Here is a 25,785-nt window from a genome sequence, read left to right on the forward strand (position 1 = left end):
TAGAACTTTTCTTAGTAATCAAGTATGTCTAGATGCTTCTTAGAATATTCTTTGGAATATCCCTTCTAAAAGTAAATAAATTATTCTCCTTTAGTCATACTTGTGATTTAGTTTCATGCCACGCGACACATGCTAGCCAGACCTAACCAATAAGATCATACCATGTAGGGCAAGGTGGGCTCTATGTTCATTTGAGCCAATTTTTACCCTCTTCCTTTGCCTCTCATCTTCCATTCTCTTTGAGCTAAGGAGTGGAAGCTTTTTGTTGTTGCTCTGATAGATGACATATATTGCCGCTTTGGTTGGAATGACATATGGGTGCTGAGCATTGCCGCCTAGGTACTTTTAGGATGCATTTGTTTTTCCCACTTTAAGGGAAATATGTATGCAGTCTTAGCCCATTATAAGACCAGACAAATTGTTTCATGCTGCTTGTTAGTGTGAAAACAAATCACAGTCCAAATTTGATCTTGCTTATTGTGCTTAAATTCAGTTTGCTTGTTGGGTTTTTTGTTCTTAAGGCCCGTCTCACACTAGCCCTTCTCTGAAGTCATTGTCCAACAAAGTAGGAGGTATGCTCTGCTGTCATAATTCGCTAAACAAGTATAAGAGGTTAGACACTAAGCTTGAAAAGAAAATGATGGAAGTTAAGAGAAGTCCATCTGGAAATAAAAATTTCAGATCAATCAATGGCATAATCATGAGGTTCCCTCAGATCAAAGAGGGATTGAAAGACATCCGAGGTGTCTTTGAACAGTGCGGTGAGTTTCAACAAGGTTGCTTTTCTTACAAAGAAAAATATTTTTATGGAGCAATGTTACAAACTGATCAATCTCTCTGTTAACTCTAAACAGATGAAGATTCTAATGGAACTATTGACCTTGAGGAACTCAAGAAATGCTTACAGAAATTGCAACTCCATCTTACAGAGAAGGAAATTGATCATCTTTTTCACTCGTGCGACGTAGATGGGAGTGAAGGGATACAATTCAAAGAGTTTATTGTTCTTTTGTGTCTGATTTATCTCCTAATGGATCACTCGAACTCTCCTCACACTATAAACACCATTAACCCATAACAAATTTTTTTTTTTCAATTGCAAAGTTCACTTGTTTAGGTCAACATTTACTGCCAATTCATTTTTCTTATCCTGGGGATGTTTTTTAAGACATCGAAGATGGGATCGCCACAGCTTGAAGCCACGTTTGATACTATAATCGAAGCATTCTTGTTTCTTGACAAAAATGGTGATGGAAAGCTGAACAAGAAAGACATGGTCAAAGCACTAAATGGGGATTCTCCTCTGGAGATTTCCCCAGCACACATTACAAGGACTCGATTTGGTATCACCGACACTACAGGAAAAAGAGGATTTTGTGGCGTTTTTGTAACGACGTTTATTTAAACGTCACTGTTATGATTATTTAACGGCGTTTTATAAAACGCCGCCTATTCTATTTAACAAAACGACACCGTTTTATAATGGGAGGCGTTTAAAAACGCCTCCGAATGTGGTGACCCACACGCGCCCCTTTCTGTGAAAACCTTATTTTGAATCAGAGCCTACAATACATGCGCACAGGTCTCTCTCTCTCACCCCTCTCCATCGAAGCTTAAATCAAAAATGATTCAGATCGAAGCCCCGATCTGAACAAAAAATGTGATTGCCTTAAATATGATAATTTACTTCAAATAGAACCATTGGAGGAAATGGATCCTTGTGGCTATGTAATTAGGTGTTGTGAACAATTTGCAATTGAGAGATAACTGTGCTGAATATAGAATGTTGGTGCTTCATTTTTAAATGTTCTCTTCTATAAGTTGCATGACATTAATGAACTACCCCTTGCGGTGTCTAGTTAATAATTGACTTTGTTTAATTCATGAATCCTTTTATTGTAAACATATGATATGACAACTACCTGCATTCCTTTGAGGCCGACTTTTAAAAAAAAAATGCAAGTTCTTCAGTCCGCTTGCGTGTTGTTATCCAAGTCTTATACCTAATATTGTTGGTAATGTATCTAATATGCATACTCCCAAGTATGTTCACCTAGTTGTTTGTCTGGTTTATTTTATCTTTTGACAAGAGCTGTTCCTACAAGTGGAATTTATTGTCCTCTTATATCAGCTATGTCTGCAGAATCTAGTAAGTTATGTTCTGTTTAGGCTTTTCTGGTTTCTTCCTGAATGGTGAAGCACCATCCTCTCTCTCTCTCTCTCTCTCCCATGCTTGTGTTTTGAGGTTCTTTCTGTTGAATTCTGTACCATACTTGCAGATGATTGAATCAATGATATTGTAAAGCTATTCCCCAACTCTTGAGATCTGAAAATTATAAATTAAGAAGAAGCATAATTTACAGATTGAGGATTCTTCTCTTGCTAGTTAATTTGTCGTCGAGGTGTCAAATAATTTCTTACTGTAGGAATTTTAAATATTTGATATTTGGTTTATTGAGGCTATGGACAAAAGGTGTAGGCTGTACTATGCAATCTTTTGATCTATGCTTTACAGATTTTTCTTTGTGTAGATTTCAAGCCACCTCCTGGTCAGAAAAATTTAAGCAACATGAGAAAAAAAATTTATAGGTTGTGGGATGAAACTTCCTTGATTTGTCTTCTTTATTTATTTATTTTTTGAGAAACACCGAATAAATAGAGATATAAGCTTGTTCAATGGTTTGAAATTATGTGCCTTAGATATGTTTTAATTAACCAATGTATTTTTTATTTGCTATTTTAGTTACTTTAGCATCTTGCCTTTCTCAATTCCTCTATGTTTTTACCAGATTTCCTGATGATAGAACATATTCTAGCATGAGCATACAGCAAATAGACAACAGTATTTCCTTGCTCATCAATAAGTTTAGACAAGTAAGAAATGAATGGAATAGTCACAGTAACAATGGTCAAATAGTAATTGACTACCCAAGTGTTTAGTGTTCAATGAGTTAATTTGCTTATTTGTTTATTTTATTTACTTAACTTGTTCACATATTTAATTGCTTAATTATTTAATTTTCTTATTTATCTTAAGATTTTGGTTGCCTTTCATTTATAGGAGACAAAAAAGAATAATGGGGTTCCTGCTAGTCGGTCACAAGTGTGGATGGCCGCATACATGAAAGATGGGATGTCAAATAGTGATTCAGTTAATGAGGTAATGGTATGTGATACTACTTTATCTTTGGACTTTTAATATGATTTATATTTATATTGGAGGCTAATTATTGAATTCAAACTTGCAGACTCAAATGAATGAGTTAGCAGAGCACATGGAGGGATCTTCTACTGACCCTGCAGCATTACAGGAGCAAATCTTCACACAAGTTATGGGCCCAGAGCGGCCTGGCCGTGTTCGGACGTTTGGATTGGGACCGTCACCCACTGATGTTTTTGGAGGTGGATATAGGCGGTCACAAGAGCAGAATCGTCTCTTCCAAACTCAAGTTCAGGAACAAGTTCAAGAGCAACTTCATCGGTATCAAATGCAGTTTGAGTCGAAGATGAATGAAGTAATGGAGAAACAAATTCAGGCTATACGCACAGATTTTCAGTCACGAATTCAGTTTTTGGAATCTCAATTGCAAGCTGCAGGCGTGCCCGTTGATCCAGTTGTTGCACCATCAAACCCATTACATAGGCAGCAGGTATTTTAATTAGTCTTACTAGTTATTACTTTAAATTGCCTAGATTTAATATACAACTTAAGTCTCTTATTGAATGATAGGTTGTGGATTCACTTAGTAGTCATCCCACTGTTCGACCAATGTCACATCAACAACAATCTCATGCATTTTCATCCCAAGAGGTGAGCAATCATTTAATCAAAGCTTTTTTGACAAATAACATGTCTTATTAATTACAATACTTGCTCTTATTAAATATAGGTTCACCTTTCAAAGAAAGAGAAGAAGAATAAGAAGAAGAAGAAGAACTAACAAGGTAAACGTACTAATATCACTAGTTCGTGGTTTGAAAGAACTAAACTATGCTTTGTTCATCTAATCATTCCTCATAAGAAATGCTACTTTTGGAAGTACAAACCTTGAAGCAGAAACCACTTTTGGAACTAATGAGAAAGGAAGTGAGCCCATTATAACACAGGAATGTTGCAGTGATCTGTCTGTCTCAAGTAGCTTTTATGTGTTCTTTTCATCTTTTTAAATGGATGTTCTTCGTTAAATTGTCGATGGTGGTATAATACTACTCAACGTTGCACTTTTCTTGATTGGAGTGATCTCAACTCAACAGCCTCATATACATTCTGTCCATCTTGAAAAGAATCAGCTTCTGCTGCTTATAACAAATTCTCATTTAAAGGAAAAAATTAGAAAAAAGAAAATAAAAAATAATCAGCTTTAGTTGCTATAGTTTAGATGTTCAATTGTGTACTGAGGGATGGTGAAATACAGCAAATCTCAATGTGCTTTAGAAAAATTTGGTTGCATGGACTCTCTAGTCTTTACTTCATGACCATTTACGAAAGATTTCGCACTGCTACTATTCATCAGAGTAAAACAAGCACTCATTCTAAAAGCCCCTAGAAAACATTGTTGTGCAAAAGGGAGCACAGTGTTTTTCATTTTTCAGTTGCTTGAAAAATGATTCTATGTTGAGTGGCCGTTAAACTTTTGAAGAATAGTTTTTTAGAAGGGCATGGAGTTGTTTGCTTGAAGTCTTTCCACACAGAAACCAAGGAATTATCAATCGAAATGAGTGCATGCATGTAATGTATGCTTTGAGCATATGTAACTCAGCATCAGGAATTTGATCTCGTTATAGAAGTTTGTTCAAAGTTGGGAAGGATAACACCTTAAGTTGCTACCGTATGTTTGGGTTAACTGCAGTGTATGTTGTGTCGTATCTGATTGTTCATTCACAACTGGTTTTTTAGTGATTTATTTGACTTAGTGTTGTACATGTGATGGGATGTCAATGTCTGCGCATAATTGAATGCATATCTCTAATCATCTTATTTATTATTATTATTTCATCTTTTGATGCTTTGCAGGAGTCTTCTATTTATATATGAAAACTATAGAAAGGGCTCATATGCCAAACAAATTGTGGGAAAGAGTTAAGCTGCCGAGAAATTATGAGAAAGCCCTTGAAATTATTGACAAGCATATGGTATTGTAGTTCTAGCACATTCTAGCAGTTTGACTGGGGTTTTGATTCATTTTTATATTAATCTGGAGCACATTCAATTGATTCACTTGACACTTTTATCAAACAGGCAATAGGGAAAAGCTACATGGACAGTATGTTTCATAGAGCTGGAATCACTCAAGGACAGGAGACAACCCAGTATGTTTCATAGAGCTGGAATCACTCCCAGTTTGTTTCCTTCTGGCAAAAGCTACATGGACAATGTTAAAACATGATTTTTGGATTTGGATATGTTATTTTGTGGGTAATGGTGATTGGATATTAATTGAATGAGAAACTGAATTAATGCTTTATTTCTTATTTGAATGGGAGTTATTATTTTATCTGTCAGTTTTATTACAGGTATTTGAATGGGAGTTAATATTTTGTATGTTAGTTTTATTACAAGTATTTTTTTATTAATTGAATGAGAAACCAAATTCAATATTTTCTTACAGGTATTCTTTTTAATTTAATCAAATAAAATTAGCACAATCTCACCCAAAAAAAAAAAAAAAAAAAAAAAAAAAAAAAAAAAGATATGACGGCGTTTATATAAACGCCTTCTAAACCTTCAATAGTGACGGGCATATTTTGTACACAGATACAACGGCGTTTCAAAAACGTCGCTAAATATCGTTTGTGACGTCAGCGTGTGTATGGTGGGATATTTTGCGGCGTTTTTTAAAACGCCTCCTATACTAATATCACGACGTTTTTAAAACGTCGCAAAGCTACAGCGACGGCCGCAGCTTCGACGTTTGGTACTAAACGCCACAAAATTAATTAACGGCGTTTTTGATAGATATCGCGGCGTTTTTAAAACGCCGCTAAAAGCCCGATTTCCAGCAGTGCGACATCTTTTTCCATTCTGCTTTGTAGTAAATCCGTGGTTGCATTGCCTTAAAGTTACTTTACCTTATCTTAGTGATTGCTTTGTATGAATGCAGAAGAAATGGACTGGGAAAGAAAGGGAAGGTTAGCTTCAGAGAGTTCCTCTTTGCTTTGATCAATTGGGTTGGAATTGATGCTGATGATGAGATTCTTGTGGCAGAAAGTTAAATGGAGTCAAATTAACTATAAATTGTCTAAAGTACATTACTTAAACATGCTGTTGTGCAGATACTGTAACATTCATACTCTATATTACTGTAGAATTCAAAACAATTTCTGTGACTTATAGTTTTAATTTACTAATGGTAGGTTCTTTTTATTCCTAAATATGTTGTTCCTGCTGTGTCTATTTTATGAAAGTGTTATATTGTGGTGGATTTTGACAAAACTTGGGTATAGTAAGAGCTTCACTATGTAGTTGAAAAGAGGTCTATCCTTGTTTCTGTCTTGCTGAGTGTTAGTTGCATTTTCTCTGTTCCTTTTTAGCTCTCTCTTCCTCGGGGGCGGTTGATATTGTTAGAGAATAGACACAAAATATTTTCCAATAGAAACTATTGTCCCCGGTTCTCTGGTATACGAAGGTATTTTAATCTATCTTCATTTGTGAAAATACAAACAGAAGATTCTAAGATCAACTTCATTGTATCTTGAAGGTGATTTTACTGGAAATTCGGTGCACACCAACTGGTGGGAGCAAATATTATCTTTAGAAAAGTGACATCTGTAACACGACTCGAAATGTATCATAGCAAGCTGTTCTATTCGAAAATTACATCATTAACGTTGTCATTGAATTTCATTTTCAATGTACTAGATGTCAAAAAAATACCCAAAAATATTTTTTTTAAAAATTAAACAGAAGGTTAGGTTAAAATGGTTGTTCAGGTCAGTAATGAAGTTGGCTAGTGGTGGTTGTCATTCTGTATGAATGGCGGTTGTGTTGCATATAGGGAAGAGGTCAGGACTGTATCAATCATGGAAGACTTTTTCAATAGAGCAATGAAAACCTACACAACCTAACTTAAATTCCCAAAATTTTCACTTGTGTACGAACAAGGATGAACACATTGGAATTTATTCATGCCCAAAAAATAAATTTCAGCAAGTCATGGATTCAAATGAATGAGTGACACATTTATGTGAGGGCATTCTATTTATACCCCAAAAATCATTAAGTACATCTAATTAATTTAATATTTTGTAATTTTAATTCTTACTAATGTATCATAATGTAAATTTACTCATAAGGACAACACATATTAAATTCTAAAATAATTTTTTTTTTTTTCTCATGGTATACTTTAATCATATATACGTATTCTTTATCTTTTGTACCAAATTTCAATTATTTTCTCTTCTTTTTCTCTCTCACTCCAAAATTCCAAACCACCCCACCGAACTCACCATTATCATCACATCATTGTTTCTTATCCTTGCGAATAAAAGAAAATTTGAACAAAATCAAACAATTAATAATAAAAACTGTTTTTTGAAACAACCCATCAAAAAAAAGGTAAGTATTCACATAAATATCAAAGTATAATTCTTGATTTCTATCTTTTATTTTACGTGAAAATGAATATTGAACCTGTTTAACGCCATTACTGTTCAGACTTTGAAATTTAAACAAATTCATTTTATTCAGCTGGACACTGAACAAAATCAACATGTTTGGGTATGAAATTCCGAACCATACAATTTCCATTTAAGCACAGACCCTGCATCTTCAAGTGAGTTTCAGTGTGGTCTCTCAGTCCAAATCCATTAGCAAAGTCGTTGGAAAAAAGCACAGTAACATAACCTATTCTATAACAGCATCCCCGTAACATAAACCATTCCATTATCTCGATGATTTTAAAGTGATGTTTTTACAAGTATATAGTACTCGATAAGTAATAAATTGAATGATTTGGATTATTAAAATGGAATTCGTGGTGGGCTCCATGGTCTAACAGTACCCTCCAATTCGATTTAGGACTAGAGAGAAATCAGATCAAAAAAAAAAAAAAAAAATTTATTTAGAGGTTCTCAAAGCCAGCAACATCACATGTTCATGACGGACACGAGTAACCATTATTATTCAAAGGGTAAATTACACTGGCATTATCTGAGATTTCTGTTTAATACAGATTCTTCTTACGTTTAAAACATTACATTTCTTTCTTTGAGATTTATAATCGTATTACAAATTATCTCTTAAATTGCTGATGTCATGCTCTAAGATTTTCTGAATGACCATTTTGTCATTTTTTTTTTACCATTTCTTCTTTCTATTATCATAACTATATTTTACACTTTTCATCATTAAATTCTATCTAAACATATTCTTATTGAATGTTGATATATAAACATAAATTTTATATAAAATTTTCAAACACAATAATATAGTTTAATGGTGACCTTTCACTTTAAAACAAAACACTATAAACATGATTTATATTTACAACAACATAACTATCACAATATTTTTATGTTATTTTTTATATAAAATTTTATATATGAATAAAATTTTTAATTTTTATTTGTACAATCATTTTTCTTTCTCGTCTATTCACTTTAAAACAAAACACTATAAACATGATTTATATTTACAACAACATAACTATCACAATATTTTTATGTTATTTTTTATATAAAATTTTATATATGAATAAAATTTTTAATTTTTATTTGTACAATCATTTTTCTTTCTCGTCTATTCACCCACATTTATTACAGTATTACCAAACACCGTCATTCACATTTGTTACAATATTATTGATTTTTTTTTTTGTATTTAGTGAATTTAAAAAATCAAAAAAATATTTTTTTCTTAAGTATATCTAGATTAGGTGTATTTAAAAAATAAAAATAAAAATTGCTTAAAATATTAAATAAAATATTCTGTTAAAAAAAATAAAAAATAAAAAAATTCAATTTTTTGTATGAGTTAAACTAAAGAAGATTTGTTATTTCTCTTGAAATGACATAAACAAAATATCAATATTATTTTATTATTTAATATGTATAAAGGTTAAGGGGCAAATATGTCATTTTAATCTGACGAAGGATAAATGTAATTTTTTAAATATGAAATAAGATCTATATAATAGAAATCTCAAAAAATGTCAATGTAATTTACACATATTCAAAACACAATATCTATAAAATTTAAATAAGTTAAAATAAAATAAAATATTAATTACAAATTATGTGTCATTGAATTGGTAAGTACGGTTCAACCCCTTGTTGTCCTTTGTTTTATTAGTAATGATTGAGACCCCCACAAAACATTACCAAGGATCCTCTAGAGTGAAATTTTCCTAAAGTTTCCTAGAGTACTACATTGTGTGGTTGAGATTTACTGGCAAGTCACATCAGAAAAATTGATGTGACTTGCCAGTAAATCTCAACCACACAATGTAACACTCTAGGAAACTTTAGAGAAAAATCACTCTAGAGGATCCTTGCTCACAAAACATCACCCCCACAACCCCCACTCACTTGTGATTGGTCCAAGTAAGAAAGAGAAAATAAAAAAATAACTAAATACAAATACATCATTGGTCCATATTATTGTCGGAGTAATGGGAGTCTCCCCAAAAGGGGGTCCCAAATATTATTCTTGTTTTATATAATAGTATAGTATAGGCAACACGGCATGATACACGTGGAATTAACTAAATTCATTTTGAAAGTTGGTTTTATAGTAAAAAAAGTATTATAAATTGTCACATTATTATTATTATTATTTTGTTTAATTTTAACTTTTGTAATTTGAGTTATGTGTAATTTACTTTCCTAACATTTAGAAATAGCTACATTCGTAACTAAGATCAAAATCTATGATTTTGCTTACTAGTGAGTAAACAAGACGGGATTTGTCTCCATGTAACGAGTATTCACTACTACTTACAACACCGTCATTCACTCATCTTGCTACTTCGAAATTGTTCAACGAGCACATGGTGTTAAACACCTCTTTATAATGTAGCTCAGGTAGACTAATTATTGTAAATGACTGTCACTAGTAGTTTAGAGGTAGTTATATTGCTACCAACTTCTTTGTTTGTTTGATTGTAGGGGCGCGTTAGCGCTTTAAGAATAACATAGAAAGAGGCAAGCCGAACCTACTTCTAACGGGTTGTTGAGTTCGGCTTTCGTAATTACTATGTAATTTGTGGATTGAATTTTAAATATCATTGAATATTTTGTTCAACTTAACAGCAGGTGTGAAATAGGTAATAAATATAAAGGGTTATATGCTCATTTTTTTTTTTAATTTTAAGGGAGTAAATCGCGTATAAAATAAAGTATATAGGGTTAAAGTGCATTACTTCCCAAATAAATGAAAAAAAAAAAAGAATATTTTAATTTTTTTTATTAAATTGTTAATAGCCCTAACAGTATATTTTAGTTTACAAATCACAAAAAAATTATGTGATCATTTTTAAACATTAAAAAAATAAATCGTATATAATCAAAATTACAAAAATAAAATGAAGTTTGTATTAAAAAAATTTTAAAAACTCAACTAAAATAGCTAATTATCAAAGGAGGCAAATATTTGGGGGGTAAGGGACAGGTATCTACGTGGAAAATACAAAACAAAAGCGCACGCACTTCCATGTGAGCAAACCAACAACAATAACCCTTGTACATATCTTTGCTTTTCTCTTTTGTAATGTTCTTGGACCTATTTTCATACTCACTAGTAGAATTGAACGTTAGGGTTTTGAAAAATCAAAACAAACAACCAACCAACCAACCAACAACAAGAAAAGGAAGCTTCTCACTGTGAATCTCATTCCCTGTCCTTTTCTTTCTTCTTGGTAACTCTCTCTCTCTCTCTCTCTCTCTCTCTCTCTCTCATCTTTTATTATCTTCCTTATTGGCCAACAAGTTGTGTATTGATTTTTTTATTTTTTTCCCTCAGTTTTTTTCTGGAAACAAACAAGGGTATAGGATTGTGGTGTGCTCGTTTTGAATCTTAAATAAAGAAGTAAAAAGTGATTTTGCAGAACCCAAATGGCATGCCAGGCTGTTCATTCATGGACATTTAGTGGGTTAGTGGGTGATTTTCTTGATCTTGCTATTGCTTATCTCTTACTCTGTGCATCCACTCTTGCATTTTTCGCCTCCAAATTTCTGGGTTTTTTGGGGCTTTTCTTACCATGTCCTTGTAATGGCCTATTTGGTACCTCCAATAGCAATTACTGCTTGAAGAGGCTGTTAATTGATTGCCCAATTGAGACAGTCTCTTCTGTTCAACTGTCTGTGAACACAAAGTTTCCCTTTGATTCAATTTGGGAGAAAAACCGAGATTGCCAAATGAATTTGAAGTTAATTAGAGATCAAAACAATTGTGTTGATGGGTTTGTTGAAATGGAAGGCAAAGCGTCTTGTAGCTCAATATCGGGTGCTAGGAAGTTGCAAAATGTGGTTGAAAGGGACTTGATTTTGAGGAATGATTCGGTTAGGGTGTTTGATGTAGTGAATTCATCAGTTCATGTCAAGAAGGGAAGGTTTGATCTCAAGGGTAAGGGGATTGTAAATCAGAGGCCAAGGAATGGTCTTAGGCGATGCCGAAAAGGTCTTGCCGATTATGCAAAAGTTTCGCCTGTGTTGTTTGACCCTTCATTTGCAGATGATCGGTCACGTTCTAACATCAATCGTAAAGGGAATAATGAGATTGAATGCAGTTCACTGCCTGTCAATTCTGGAGCTGATGCTAATCACTTTAATTGTGAGTGTTGATTTTGATCTTGGTTTGTATTCTATCCGTTTTCTTTATTTCATCCGAAACTTTGCACCTTAACTAAAAAGGAAAAGAAAAAACAGAAGAGAGGCTTTTGTGTTTCATTTTGTGGACTCATGTGTATGTGTATGCATTTTCACATTTTTAAAATCAACAGAAGTTGTGCTATAATCTTACAGCTGAATAAAGAAATTGAACAAGCTTAGTGTTGTATGTGCACTAACTTACAAAAATTGTTCCCTGTATATGCCATGCATGAAAAGTCACAATTTCCACTGACAATGCATATATCCTGTATACGAGTGAAGAGTGAAATTATGTCTTACAGATTTTTTAAAATATCTTGGCCATATTTGGCAAAGAGATGAGAAGAGATTTTAAACCATAAAGGGATGTGAAATTCCCTGGTTTTGAAATTCTTTGGTTAGTTTTAAAAAAAGGATTTGTAAATTTTCCTGGGGTTTTCAAGGACAGACTTGGAGGTCCCATATACACATATTAAAAGCTTTTGAAGGAGTTATATTTTAAAATCCTTAAAGCAAAGAACAGAAAAACTGGAAAAGTACAGAGCCCTTCAGATGATCAAAATTATTCATATATGTGAGTGTGTGTGTGTGTAAGATGGCTTGTAAGGGAATTATTTTAATTTTTGATATTGGTTAAACTCACCCCTTAGGAACCATTCAGGTGATCAAAATGCATTTAAAAAAATGAAAAAGAAAAAGAAAAAGAAAAAGAAAAAGAAAAAGAAATGAAGAGGTTGTTCTGGTTTTAAACAAATGGACTACCATACCACCAATACATATATGGAAAGTACAATTTTTATGTCTCTTTTTCAATTAGCACTTTAATCTGTAAGCTTGAATGTTTAAACCTCAAGAATTATTGCTTGTGCCCTCAGGGCATGAGCTTTTCACCCATTTCTAGACAATGTCTTGGCATATGTTGCCATGACTTCTTGCTTGGTGTATCAGATTTTACATGGAATCTTACACAACATAAATGGAAGCATTCATAGATCCATGCTTAGGTTATTACTAATACGATGCATGGCAATTTTATTGTGTGTGGTATGTGATTTAGATGATGAGGATGCTCCAGTTGTTAAGAATTTTGGGGATAGAGCTTCACATGGCTTTCAGTTGGATGAAACTCTTCATGAAAAGAAACTGAGAGAAGTGAATCATCCTATGAAGAGATAAAGGGTAATGTGCAGAAGGAACTGGGTTATGAAGGTAATGAGAAAAATGCGATCAGAATCTTGGAACATGTAACGCCCTCAAAATAACAACAATAAACCCATCAGATAAGACATGCATTTACATATCAACTAACCACACTCTTTTATTCATTAGAGTTCCATTACATATGTATTACATGTTAACATCATAACAAAATGCCCTACGGGCTTACAGCTTTCCAAGTTAACACTTGGTTACAACAAAGAGTACTAACTCGTTTACACATTAAGCCCTTGGCTTGAAGTTACATGTAATACATCAAAAGTTAAGCGACAAAAGTATGTCCGCCACTAGCCTCCCAGCTATGTCCTTGGAGGTGGCATGCTTCCTGCACCTGAAAATGATATTCCCATATAGGGTGAGCCACAGCCCAGTAGAAATACACTAAACCAACCATGGACAATGACTAAAATATTAGCAATTGATAGATGGTCAACACTGATACATCCACATAAATCACATATTTATGTCATACAACTTATGAGTCTAAGTTACTTTTCATTTTTCCCTTTTTCAACAGATAGGCATATAAGCACTACCCACATGCTCAACAGATATGTATAACAACAATATCCACATTCTCAGATAAGCAAATATGCTATATCCACATTCTACAACAGATATGTATAACAACAATATCCACAGATAAGCATAAAAGCTGTATCTACACTTCACAAAGATAAGCATATGAGCTCTATCTTCACTTTTCTAGACAAGCATATGAGCTGTGTCTACGGAATTCATCCCCTATCTTCTCCCAATACTTATCCGATTTAGAGGTACATCCCCTATCTTCCCCTAAACCGCGGAGTACATCCCCTATCTCCTCCTCTACACATAACGTATACAAACACAATGGTTCTATATACAATCACTCAATACATACAGTTAATGTATTCTATCAACCGTCAAGTTCCATGACACATTTCATTGATTAGTTTCAGTTTACCTAATCATCATGCATTGTCTACAACAATCATGACTATCCTCCACCGATAGCCCAAAGCAGTTATTTCTAAACAGAAAATAAATGCACAATGGATATTCAATCAACATTTCATTTCCTCATTTCTCACCATTAATTATCCCAATTAATTAAACAATGTAATTAGGCCATTTTCCATAATTACCATTTCAACCCTTAGGTCCCATTTTCATCAATGATTCAACATCAATTCCATTTCTCCATGCCAAACATGCATCTAGGTTTATTATGAATAAAACCCCAACTTTTGTAAAATTACACAAAAGTCCCAAACTTTCACAAAATTACCAAACCAAGCCCAACATCTCAAAATACCAAAATTTAAAGACAAAACCCATAGAGAGGAGTAGGATATCCCTACCTCAAATTCGGAGTCCCAAAGGAGAAGACGACAAAACCCAACGTGCTCCAAAACCCGAGATTTTCAGATTAAAATGAAGCCCTCAACGATCAACAACCTTTTTGTAAAGGCCAAAGGTGAGCAAATCACTCCTACTAGATCAAAACCTAGAGAGAATGTAGAGTCTAGAATGAGAGGCTCAACAATGGTGATTTTGGAAAGTAAGAGAGAGAAGAGAAAGTGAAAAAGTGATTTGAAAAGTCACAACTTCGAAACTTAAACCCAGTCTTCCGCTCGAGCGTAAAACACCCCGCTCGAGCGTCACTCACAGACTCCTGCTCGAGCGGCCAATCCCACGCTTGAGCGTACAACACTGCACAGGAAAAACTGGATGGGTGTATTCCCCGCTCGAGCGCCCAAACCCCCGCTCGAGCGTACAGGCCAAAATCTGGGCAACTAGTTTTGGTTTCTAAACTCAACCAACCTGTAACAAACCCGCCCAACACATCCTATAACTCAAATACAAAGTAAGAAAGGATGTAAACAAGATAATAAACAACTACCAACATCCACGGACACATGTCCGGATCACTGTACAACAAGGGTAAACCCGGGATCGCTATAGAACAGGCACTTGAAGAAGAGCATGCTGCTCATGCTGCTCTTTACCTTGAGCTTGAGAATGAGAGAAGTGCTGCTGCTACAGCCGCAGATGAGGTCATGGCTATGATACTGCGTATACAAGATGAGAAGGCATCCATAGAAATGGAGGCTTGGCAATACCAGAGGATAATAGAAGAAAAATCTGCTTATGATGCTGAAGAAATGAACATCCTTAAAGAAATTCTGGTGAGCAGACAGAAAGAGAAGCATTTCTTGGAAAGGGAAGTTGAAGCTTATAGGCGGATGATTCACATTGGAAATTAACAGTTACAAGATGACATTCAGTGTATGGTGAACACACAGAGAGAACAGGCTGATGCTCCAATGGCTTAGTGAATCCATTGACAAGAAGGAAATTGTAAAGGATAAAAGTTCAGTTAATGAGGTATTGTCTATTGATAAGCAAAACTGTACACCCTTGCCCTTGGAGAGGAATTATGAATTTCCGGATGGAATGAAGAAGCTGATTTTCAAGCAAGGAGATGTAGAGAAATCTATAGTTTTTGATCTGCAGGAAAATTTGATGTCAGCAATTGACAATGAAAGATTGAAAATAGACATGGAAGTTGAGTGAATCGGAGAGAGGTTAAGCATTGTGCAGGAATGAAGACAGAAGCTCAACTTCTCTGTGGACTATCGGGAAAGGGAAAATTTTCAACTGCAACTTGTAGAAGATATAGCATAACAGCTTCGAGAGATTTGACAGCTAACAGAACCTAGAAAGGCCTCGTGTGAAGCTTTTTTGCCCCTGCCATCCTCTAAGGTTTGATGTTAGATTTCTCTTTCATCATTATCTTCATCTATAGCAAACAGTAAGGCTGTGTTTGGATTATGCATTTGGGTAGGGATTTGGAAAGAGAAAGGAAAAATGAGAAAAAAATTGTCTTATATTTCATGCAAATTTCCTTCACCTTTTCCTTTCCAAAGACCTATCCAAAGCCATTGTCCAAACACAACCTAAGTGCACAAAGTTACAATGCTTACTCTTTTGAAGACCAAAACTTCACCCTTCTCCCCTCTTCCGCCACCATACTAATATTCACCGCAAACTTATTCCCACTCCTTTCTAACACCTTTCCAAATATGCCATAAGAAATAGATACTTCTAGAGGGTTCCAATCCCCTAAATCACACCCATACTTCAGAGCTACTACCATTCTTCATCATATATCCCTCACACCCACAAAACTTTTCCTCCGCTTCCCCAATAAAGCTTGATTAAGCATTTCTAACTTCTTGATACCAAGTCCCTATCCTATAATAGGAGTACAAATTGAGTCCTAGTCTACCAAATGGTTACTTGAATTCCTCCTCCATTCTACCCTACAAAAAATTGCTCCATTGCTTTTCTAATCTCACTCTATTTGGTTCATTGGAAAGAGATGGAATGAAACGGACTGGTCATTCTTTAAGCTCCCCTATGGAATGATCATTTTCTTACAATGGTGATTGATGATTTCAGTTGCAATGCATATTTCATTATGTTTTTCAGTCAACCGAATATGTGAATGGATATTTTGATAGAATGATTATTCTGTTCGACTTCATTCTAGTGAACCAAACACTATCTTAGCACCAGTGATAGTAATAGCATACGAGGACATAAAATGTGTAGGAAAACTAGATAAAGTAATGTTGATTGGATTACGTAGTAAAACTCTACAACCAAGTATAACGGCTAGCGAGTCAATGTTAGATACCTCCTCTTTGCTTTTGAAGGCTCTCTTTATATCTCCACCAACTAGTTCTTCCCTTCAGTTTTTGTTCCTAAAGGTTCTTCTGGCACTCTTTATGTTCCCTGATTAACTATTGTTGGCTACCAGAATTTCTGTTATTAGCATTGTTTTAAAAAGCTTCCATGACTGTTACTGCCACTGTTACGGCCGCTATGGTGGTGTGACAAAATTCACATCCGTAATGGTTGCCACTGTTGCGTGAAGGTCGTAATGGCCATTACAGTGCCGTTACAATTTCGTTGCTGCCATTATAATCATTACGCTTCTATTTTTTTTTTATATTTATTTTATTTTTATAGATTTTGTATATAGGGCCATTTTTCTCATTTCCCGTTTTTCTAGTTGTTAAAATCGCACAAAAAGAATATAGAACTTATGTGAAAATCTTAGATCTACAAGTTTTGAATGTCCAATCTTCAAGTTCTACAAGACTTGAGTTGACATTGAAGTTAAATGAGCTTACTTCTCTCTCTCTCTCTCCAAACTTCATTACCTTTTTGTTGAAAAGCTTTCATTAATCTCATTTGATTCTTTGAATATTAACTTATATTATGTCTATATTTGCTCTTTGATCAAATTTATTCATGTGACCTTTGCCGCCATTACGATCATATGCTTCTATTTTTTATTATTTATTTTATTTTATTTTATAGATTTTGTATATAAGGCCATTTTTGTCTAGTTGTTAAAATCTCGCAAAAAGGATAGAGAACTTATGCAAAAATCTTAGAGCTGCGCGTTTTGAATGTCCAATATTCAAGTTTTACAAGACTTGAGTTGCTATCAAAGTTAAATGAGCTTACTTCTCTCTCTCTCTCTCTCTCTCTCTCTCTCTCTCTCTCTCTCCAAACTTTCATTAATTTCTCACTTGATTCTTTGAATATTAATATATTATATCCATATTTGCTCTTGGGTCAAATTTATTGAACAAAATTTGTATATCATGTTAAGTACTTTTACATTAGTATGTTGATATTTTGTATTATGTATGAACTTATGTTTATGAGATTATCATTTTTAATATTAAACATGTTTCATTTTTTTCTTCTTAACAAGTGGGAAGTTATCTACAAGTATAATTAGTAAAGTAAAGAAAATTAAATACATCCAACAATAGGAAAAATCCCTATAGTGACTTAAACCTTCCATAAAAATTAGTACCATATTGGATCATATTTAAAAACTAAACAAAACACACGAAAATGTGATTTGAAATGAAAACATGTTTGTTAGTATGTTTTCCTGAAGGTGTGCGAAGAATCAAAAAATTTATGGCTTTGGTCGACTGCCACAATTATTATGCTACGGCTGTTACTTTCCGCAGTCGCATCAATGCTATCGCTACCATTCTGGTAGCTGCCACCTTTACTTAAAACCTTGGTTATTAGGTAATGTCAAAGAAAAGGTGCTGTCAAAGTGTACCTTTAGGAGTTCACAAACACTCATAAAGTATGGATTTTGTTGTTTCATAGATACATATAGGCTCTTTTTGGTTCCCTGGAACAGTGAGGTAAAACGAAAAAGAAAGGGAAAGGAAATGAAGAGGGAAAAAGAGGAAGAAAAAGTAAAAACATAAAGAATCCATTTATTAGAAATGTGATTGTCCTCCTTTGGTGGTTAGTCATGTTTCCCATTTTCCTTACTGTTTTATAATGAAAACTGGGTTACTTTAAAACAAGAAAACTCCCTCAAAATATTGTCCTGCACAATTTTCCAATGCAGCCAAACAAAGAAAAAGTAAAATTCCATTTGATTCCTTTTTCCTCATAATTTGCAAGTCTTAAAAAGTATTTGAATGCTTGAATATTTTCATCTGCTTGGAAATTATTATTTTAATTTAAAAAGTTGGGGTTAATTACCTTGTATTTGTTACTCCTTTAGGGTTAGTCATCTGGGTGGGCTCAACGTATTGGTTGTCTTCAGACATTTGCGTCATCTACAGATCTGCTGCATTCATTTTAACAGGAATGTGGGATCCTCTCTAACAAAAGACATCATCATCGAAGTCCTCTGAAGTATGCAGTTCACTGGATCATATTCTTGGGATCCTAGAATTGCTGCAACAAGTGGATAAGAGGTATGTAGTTTCTAGTTTTCTCTCATTAGTGTTGTAAATCCCTTCTACACAGTACCAATGTAGGGATACCACTTGACAAATAGGCCTTCATGGATGGCACCGGTTCAATTTTTTGTATGAAGTTCGTAAAAAGGCAGTGTGTTATGACCAGATAGTATTTATTATTTATTCATTATAATTTCTTAAATTTCATTACACACATTGAATAAAATCATATCAATATTATCAGAAATGTTATACAACAGCAGTTTATGTTTGAATCATTTGGTACTTTCCCGTCAGTTCTAGGTCTGTCTATAATCACATATGTGGCATGATATTTAGAATCATGAAAGTAAAAGATTGCTTTGATTTTTGCATTTGGGTGTTGGTTGTATGTTCTCGAGTATGTAAAAACATTATGCATTTTTGGTGTAGCAATGCAAATAAAATCCAACATTTGATGGTTGATATACATGGTTAAAATTAGAATCACGCCAGGAAAAGTTGTAAATACTTTAAACAAAGAAAGACTCTAATATTAGCGATTACTCTTTTTCTTTTTCTCTCAACACCAAATGTATTTGCAGTTGTGCTTGATAATTTTGGATAAACAGATGCATTTGTCAACGGAGTTAGGTAAACATAGTGGTGTGAAAATGGCCTAGCCCGGCCTTGGCTTGCTTGGCTCTCGCAAAAAATTGAACCGGGCCGGGGTGGCCTAATTCTAAAAAATATAGGCCCAGACCCATGGGTAATCGGGTTTTGAGCCTCAGGATTGACTTTTTTTTAAAAAGAAAATTTCACCAAAATTGCTTGCAAGTGATGTTGGGCATCGGGTTGTCTAGACCAGGCTCGTCGGGCTAGGCCTTAGGCGGGCGTCAGGCTGGCGGGCCATTTTACACTGCTAGGTAAACCTAGGTGAATAGTTGCAAGTCTTTTTGTCTAAGTCCTATATTATTGAATTTTCCCAGTGGATTTTTGTTGGGTGTTGAGACTCTGATTTTTATCCTTTTGGGTTTCCCACATAAAATCTTGGTGTTTTTATGTCATTCCTTATATGTGTTTAATGGTTTAAAGGCTAAAAATTGAGTAATTAATAAGAATTTTTATTAATTGGCTTCTTCACCCTCTCTAGGTAAGTTAATATTTAAAAAACATATTGGGAATAGATGTCTGGCTTTTTAGATAAGTCCAACATTTATACTAGGCTCAAAAATAAAAATATTTTTGTTAAGACTTGATAAAAAATGAGGGCCCAATCCAATTTATCCAAGTCTAAACTTTGAACTTAAGGGCCCAAAAACCCAATTGTAAATATTTGAAAGTAATAGACTGCTGTTTTACAAATGTATGAATTATTTATAGAATATTGTTGATTATATTAATTATAATTGTTTTCTGTAAAGTTTTATTTTCGAAGTTGAATTGATCAAATCTTACTTTCCGACTATGTCACAAGAAAGATTGAATAGATTAATTATATTAATGATATGTTAGATAATCTAGATTATACAAATTTAATTAGTAATTTCCTTCTTAAAATAGTATGAACTAGTTTGGTGAGAAAAGTTACATGTTTGTTACGGAACTGTAGCAGTTCTCAAATTTGAAGAAAGGACTTTTCTTAATATTAATTAAAAGAAAAATGCTTGGGAGCACTAATTAGTGCTCCCACTAATTAGGTGGCAGTAGGTCCCGCCATTAATGATGTGATGTTTTGATCTTGGAGTTGTATTTTTTTTTTTTTTTTTTTTACTTTTTTAATGCATTAGTGCTATTAGTGGTGATGTTTTTAATGAGATGAATCATTGTTGTAATTAAAACCTCTATTTGGAGAATCTTAGCATCCAAACTAACCCAGATTAGTCGATGAACCTTTATATCTAGGTGCTTGTAGGGTGTTTTTGGATGGATGTGAATTTTTGAATTGCATATAGTTAACATTAAGGTCTCGATTGGGAACTTAACTTTAAGGCTGATTTTATATATATATATATATATATATATATATAAATAAAGGGTCTAAAAACCAAAAGTTAGACCTTACATGGAATTTAGCTTTTAAGTATTAAACTAGCTATTGTTAAAATCACTAATAAGGCATTGTTTGAAGTGTCCTAAATAAGTATATTTTTTGTCTTTTTAAACTAAAAAGTTGAGGTTAAAAATATGGATATTTAAGTTTACTTTTTGATTTTTTATAGAAAAATATGTAATAAAAAATTATAAAAATTGATTTGTAGGAAAAAATTCAAATTGGAAATTGTGCAGTAATAATTATTGACTTTTGGTAAATAGTGTTAACTTTTTAAGTAACTTTTTGACTTTTTTACAAGTTCTCAAACTTGGCCTAAGATTCAGGCTAAGTTTGGGATGTTCAAAAAAAGCAAAAAAATCAAAAAGTCACTATCCTATTTAAGTCACATCATCTTATATAAGTCACATCACCCCTCTACCACATCACTTCAAACCCAACCCATATTTCATAAAAAGTCAAAAAGTACACTTATTTAGAACATCCCAAACAACCCCTCAATACACAAGAAATGTGTTACAATTTAGAATTCACAATTTATCCACGATGACAGGACAATGGTTGAGTTTGTGATAAATAAAAAGTTGACTTGCACTACAAGAAATAACACCTTTACCGACCAATAAATTGATCGCTAAAAGCCTATTTTTAGTCGGCAAAAGTTATCCGTGACCAATTTTTTTGGTCACTACTTTGGTTGCCAATTGAGGGTTGGCAAAAGTAATTTGCGACCAAAATTTTTGCAGTCGGAAAAAGTTAGATTTGCCGACTAAATTTTTAATCGCTAAATATATCATTATTGCAACTAATCCATTTTGTCGGTAAAACACTTTGGTTGCGAAAAGTAATATTTTCCCGACCAAATATCTTAGTCACAAATTATCACATTCCACGACCAAACAGATTAATTGCCAAAAGTCGAGAAATCGCCGACTAACAATTTAGTCGCCAAAAGGTAAGGAATTGCCGACCAATGATTTTAGTCACAAAAGTGTATAATTTGCCGACCAATTTTTTAGTCGCCAAATCTCTTAGAACAATCAATTTTTGTTTATAAACATTCAATTCAATATCGAACAAAATTCATTCAACCCAACCACAATTAAGGAACAATAACATTTAAAAAAGAAAAGCTTAGGAACAATAATTAACAAATTTCTTTTCTTGTAACTTCACTAAATCATCAAAGAATAATTGAATTCCATTTAAAATAGAGATGAAAATATGTAACCGTAGTGCAGCACAGGGCATATTCAAGTCAAATTGAATTTAGTAAGCATGTCTTCTCAAAAACTATATCCTCTTTAAAGTACAACATGACACAAAACTTGAAGCCTTTCACATTTAATGATTTAACATATCAACTTGCTTGGCAGCTGATCCAAACTAATATATCAGCTAAAAGAACATGTGCAAAAAATTTAGCCCATATGTTCAAGGTAGACATAATAATAACGGCAACAATCAAAAAACAAGATACTGAAAATCAAACCTTTTTCTTTTTATTAGAGACACCTTTCTCTTTTTGATGGATACCCTGCTCTTCCTCTTCAGAATCTGAGTCAACCTTCTTTGAGGAAGAATCTGCGGCAGTCTCATCCTTTTTAGCGTTCTCCTCAATGAATACAATGGAAGAAATGAGAAAAACTTATAGGAAAAAATATATAACAAACAAAAGATACTTTAATATTTGTACAAAATTCCATTTACCTCAGACCCCACAATTTCCTTAAAATTTGAAATGTTGTTGCTGCTGTTGCTGCCAAAAGTTGTCTTTTAGAAACAAATAAGACATAATCATCTATACGATCATGTATTGTTTGCAAAAAGTGCACATAATTGCTTGTTTGCAACTTGGTTCTAAGTTACATAGACTCAGATATGGTATGTGTCAATGTCGTTTTAATATGTTTCTAGGTGAGGGATTTATCTAATTTTTAAGTCAAGATATCATTATACAATTAGGTTTACATTTGGTAAATACTTCTTTTATCTTTTAGGAAATTTTTTACATAAACAGATTTTCACTAGATTTTTTTACTGTTACACACAAAACAATGGGTCTCACTTGTATTTATTAATTTGGACTATTAACTGTGTAAAATAAAAAATAAAAACTTGATAAAAAAAATCCATTTACGTATACCAGCACTCTAGTAAAAAAATCTGTTTATATAGAGTATTTTCCTAAAATATAGCATTTTATGCATAAAAGTGAAGTGCATACTCATATAGTAAATTTGATTATTTACATGTACTTGTTTATTGTATGTCTAAGTAGGTGTATTGGACATAAAAATAAAAAGTAAATAAAAATAAAGAAATACAATTTAAATTTTTTTAAAAAAATGAATAATATTTAAACGACCCACCTCATTCAATTCACTTCTAGACTCTAAAATTCAAATGAATAATATTTAAACAGAAGTCCTAATCAATGCCTTCAACCTGACCCCTCCCATACGATGGAACAATCTCAAAAAATGACATTGCTGCATTTCATTCCCCACCCTTTACTTAATACGAGGAATCAATAGATGACAACAAAATGAAAATATTGGATATGATTATGTTTTAAAATTTGTACGTAATTAAGGAAAAACCAATATTGTTAGGGAATGCTTACCTGGTAAATGATTTGAAATACATAGCTACATATGCCTGCAGTCTTGCAAACACGAGGTTCTTCAAGGGAATTCAAGCTTTTGGACATATTCAGCATATTGCCATCTTCCTCCAATGCTGGAGGGACATAAGTACCCTGCTCGGCATCTAAAGCCTCACGATCAACCCCATCACCACCAACATCATTGCAATATTGGCAACACCCGTATATGGAGAATAAAGATGCAAGCCACAAAAAGGAATTGAGCACATATAAATGCGTGAAAATGGAAATACTAATAAAAAATCAGCAAAGAACACAAATTTCAAATAAAAAGCAAATATAAAAAAGAGTTGATATATCAATAGCCATCATTCTTATTATCTGTCATGGTTGAAGAATTTTTTCTTATTTTTCCAGGTCCAATGGCTGGGCTACACACTAGCATCCCCCTTACCCATGAACCAACCCACCCTTGACAAAGGCAGGATTCTTATCATTTATGGGAAAAAACACATATAAACAAAATGAAGGCTAGTTTTTGAGTAGTCCAAAAAGATCAGAAGAATTAAAAATCAGGAGGTTCATTACCACTTGATATCCATCAAATTCAAATGAAAAAAAATAAAGACAAACATATACAGGGAGATCATAAGGATAACGTACCCCAAAATATATGGTGACCAACGAAAACGTCCACCTGCAATATCACAAACAAAACAATTAGCAAAATTGACAACATTTCTTCCTCAAGGTGACCAATTATTTGACATTTTCCATGTCATTTCCTTCATGTTTGTGAAGGCTTTCAAAACCATTGCATAAGTAATAGAAATTAAGAACCATTCCAAATTCTTATACAAAGTTCTCTGAATACTTATATAAGTATATAATACTTTAGTTGTCAATAGCTTGGCATTAACTGCACTCCACTTATTTTAGTTTTGTTTCCAGAACACCAAAACAATAGCGGCATTTATAAGCCATCTTAGGCCAGTACTTAATCTCCAAACAGTCATACGATTCTAAGTACAGGCAACAAGCTTAATGGTACAGCCGAGGGAGCTAGGATTTTGCAGACTATAATAAGAACGTCTTCAGAAGAAAACCAGATCGTTAAGAAAAATGTTATATGGGTTATAGAGATATAGGAGAGAATGCACCATTCTCCCCGATCGGTTAATGGGAGACGGAAAGCCCTTGTGAGATTTAGAGGCCAGAGAGCTCAACTAATTCCCAATTCATAAATATTTCAGCTACAACTAATAGTGATAATAATCAATTAATGTATCAAAAATATTTCATATTTGAATCTGCAATCATATATCCCACAACAATCATATCAATCTACACACAGAATGATATCACCAGGTCCAATTACATCAGACTCCATAATTTTTTAACAATAAATAAATAAATAATTCACCAGCCAATCAATTTCCCTCTCTATCCGTTAATAGTCAATGCATTTACACACGCATAAACATACCAATGCAAACATACATATGTAATATTCGACTTCATTAGCCAATTTCACAATGGGAAAAATTAACAATTAGCGATCAAATTGGGAAAATTAAATAGGAAAACCCATCAACATTGAGCATCAAACTCACAAAACTTAAAATTTTAACTCACAAACCTCAAGATCGCTGCTGCAGGACTCATCGTTGCGACCGAGAAAAGCGAAGAGGCTGGAGTCCCACTGAGCTCGACGCAGAGGTTAGTCCATGACGCTGCCGTGCCCTAGCGGCAATCCGTCGGCGGTCCAATAGGGGTTGCCGGAAGCTGCCGGCGGAGAATGCTTTTCCGCCGCCGCAGCAGGCATAGGAGGAGGCGGAGATGCGATTGGCTTGGTGGCTCTCTTCTCATCGTCGTCTACGCTGAGTGCCTTGGAGTAAGGGGGCTCGATTCCTCTGGATTTTCCATTGAGAAGTAGAACGAAACCCTAAAAAATATAAATGGAGAGAAAGTGAGAGAGAGAGAGAGAGCGAGAGAGGCTGAGAAAATAGAGATAAAAAAGGGGAAAAAGAAAGGGTCAAACGCTTTTATCCCCTAAATATTTTGGCGATTAAAAAATTTTAAGAGCTGGAAATAAATTTTTGACGCTCAAAAAAATTTTTTTTTTTTAATTCGGCGTCTAAATCATTTTAGTAGTTAAAATTTATTTTTTTGGCAATTATAAATTCTTTTAATAGTTGAAAATAAATTTTTGACGATTAAACTTTTGATCGCCAAAGATAAAAAGTAAATTTTTATTTTTCATTCGATGACTAAATAATTTTAGCTGCCAAAACTCATTTTTTGGCGACTAAATTTTTTTTTTAGTGGCCAATAAT

At 33.6% G+C, this 25,785-nt stretch overlaps 2 protein-coding genes, 1 long non-coding RNA gene and 1 pseudogene across 9 annotated transcripts; 3 read left to right on the forward strand and 1 right to left on the reverse strand.

The window, feature by feature from the left end:
• Positions 1 to 314: 314 nt before the first annotated feature.
• Positions 315 to 6,372, forward strand: LOC114308445 (putative calcium-binding protein CML22; annotated as a pseudogene). The gene is made up of 5 exons (XR_014336715.1): positions 315 to 339; positions 522 to 761; positions 855 to 1,052; positions 1,164 to 1,343; positions 6,102 to 6,372. The product of XR_014336715.1 is annotated as a putative calcium-binding protein CML22 (transcript).
• LOC114268596 (uncharacterized) lies at positions 3,254 to 5,463 on the forward strand. Its single transcript, XM_082877051.1, has 5 exons — positions 3,254 to 3,650; positions 3,731 to 3,811; positions 3,891 to 3,945; positions 5,015 to 5,133; positions 5,240 to 5,463. The coding sequence occupies exons 1-3, from the start codon at positions 3,255 to 3,257 to the stop codon at positions 3,939 to 3,941; spliced, it is 528 nt and encodes a 175-aa protein (XP_082733177.1). The 5' UTR covers position 3,254; the 3' UTR covers positions 3,942 to 3,945; positions 5,015 to 5,133; positions 5,240 to 5,463.
• Positions 6,373 to 10,600: 4,228 nt separating the features above from the next.
• On the forward strand, positions 10,601 to 19,101 carry LOC114308495 (uncharacterized). 3 transcript variants are annotated; one of them, XM_082877869.1, is made up of 3 exons: positions 10,601 to 10,856; positions 10,961 to 11,770; positions 18,629 to 19,101. In XM_082877869.1, the coding sequence occupies exons 2-3, from the start codon at positions 11,053 to 11,055 to the stop codon at positions 18,730 to 18,732; spliced, it is 822 nt and encodes a 273-aa protein (XP_082733995.1). In that variant the 5' UTR covers positions 10,601 to 10,856; positions 10,961 to 11,052; the 3' UTR covers positions 18,733 to 19,101. The 3 variants fall into 3 exon arrangements, with proteins under 3 accessions (XP_082733995.1, XP_028109896.2, XP_082733993.1); XM_028254095.2 differs by lacking the exon at positions 18,629 to 19,101 and adding an exon at positions 12,866 to 13,030 and having other exon boundaries at positions 10,605 to 10,856; XM_082877867.1 differs by lacking the exons at positions 10,601 to 10,856; positions 18,629 to 19,101 and adding an exon at positions 12,866 to 13,030 and having other exon boundaries at positions 10,879 to 11,770.
• Positions 19,102 to 21,988: 2,887 nt separating this feature from the next.
• Positions 21,989 to 25,482, reverse strand: LOC145795081 (uncharacterized). 4 transcript variants are annotated; one of them, XR_014335275.1, is made up of 6 exons: positions 25,089 to 25,462; positions 24,113 to 24,146; positions 23,468 to 23,613; positions 22,552 to 22,614; positions 22,334 to 22,456; positions 21,989 to 22,239 (listed from the first exon to the last, which is right to left on the reverse strand). It is a non-coding gene; the product is annotated as an uncharacterized LOC145795081 (long non-coding RNA). The 4 variants fall into 4 exon arrangements; XR_014335278.1 differs by having other exon boundaries at positions 22,334 to 22,425; positions 23,468 to 24,146; positions 25,089 to 25,482; XR_014335277.1 differs by having other exon boundaries at positions 22,334 to 22,441; positions 23,468 to 24,146; positions 25,089 to 25,482.
• Between the last annotated feature and the right edge of the window lie 303 nt (positions 25,483 to 25,785).

The sequence above is a fragment of the Camellia sinensis genome, chromosome 7, assembly GCF_055761805.1.
Source record: "Camellia sinensis isolate YWXY chromosome 7, ASM5576180v1, whole genome shotgun sequence".
In the NCBI taxonomy this organism is placed as follows: Eukaryota; Viridiplantae; Streptophyta; class Magnoliopsida; order Ericales; family Theaceae; genus Camellia; species Camellia sinensis.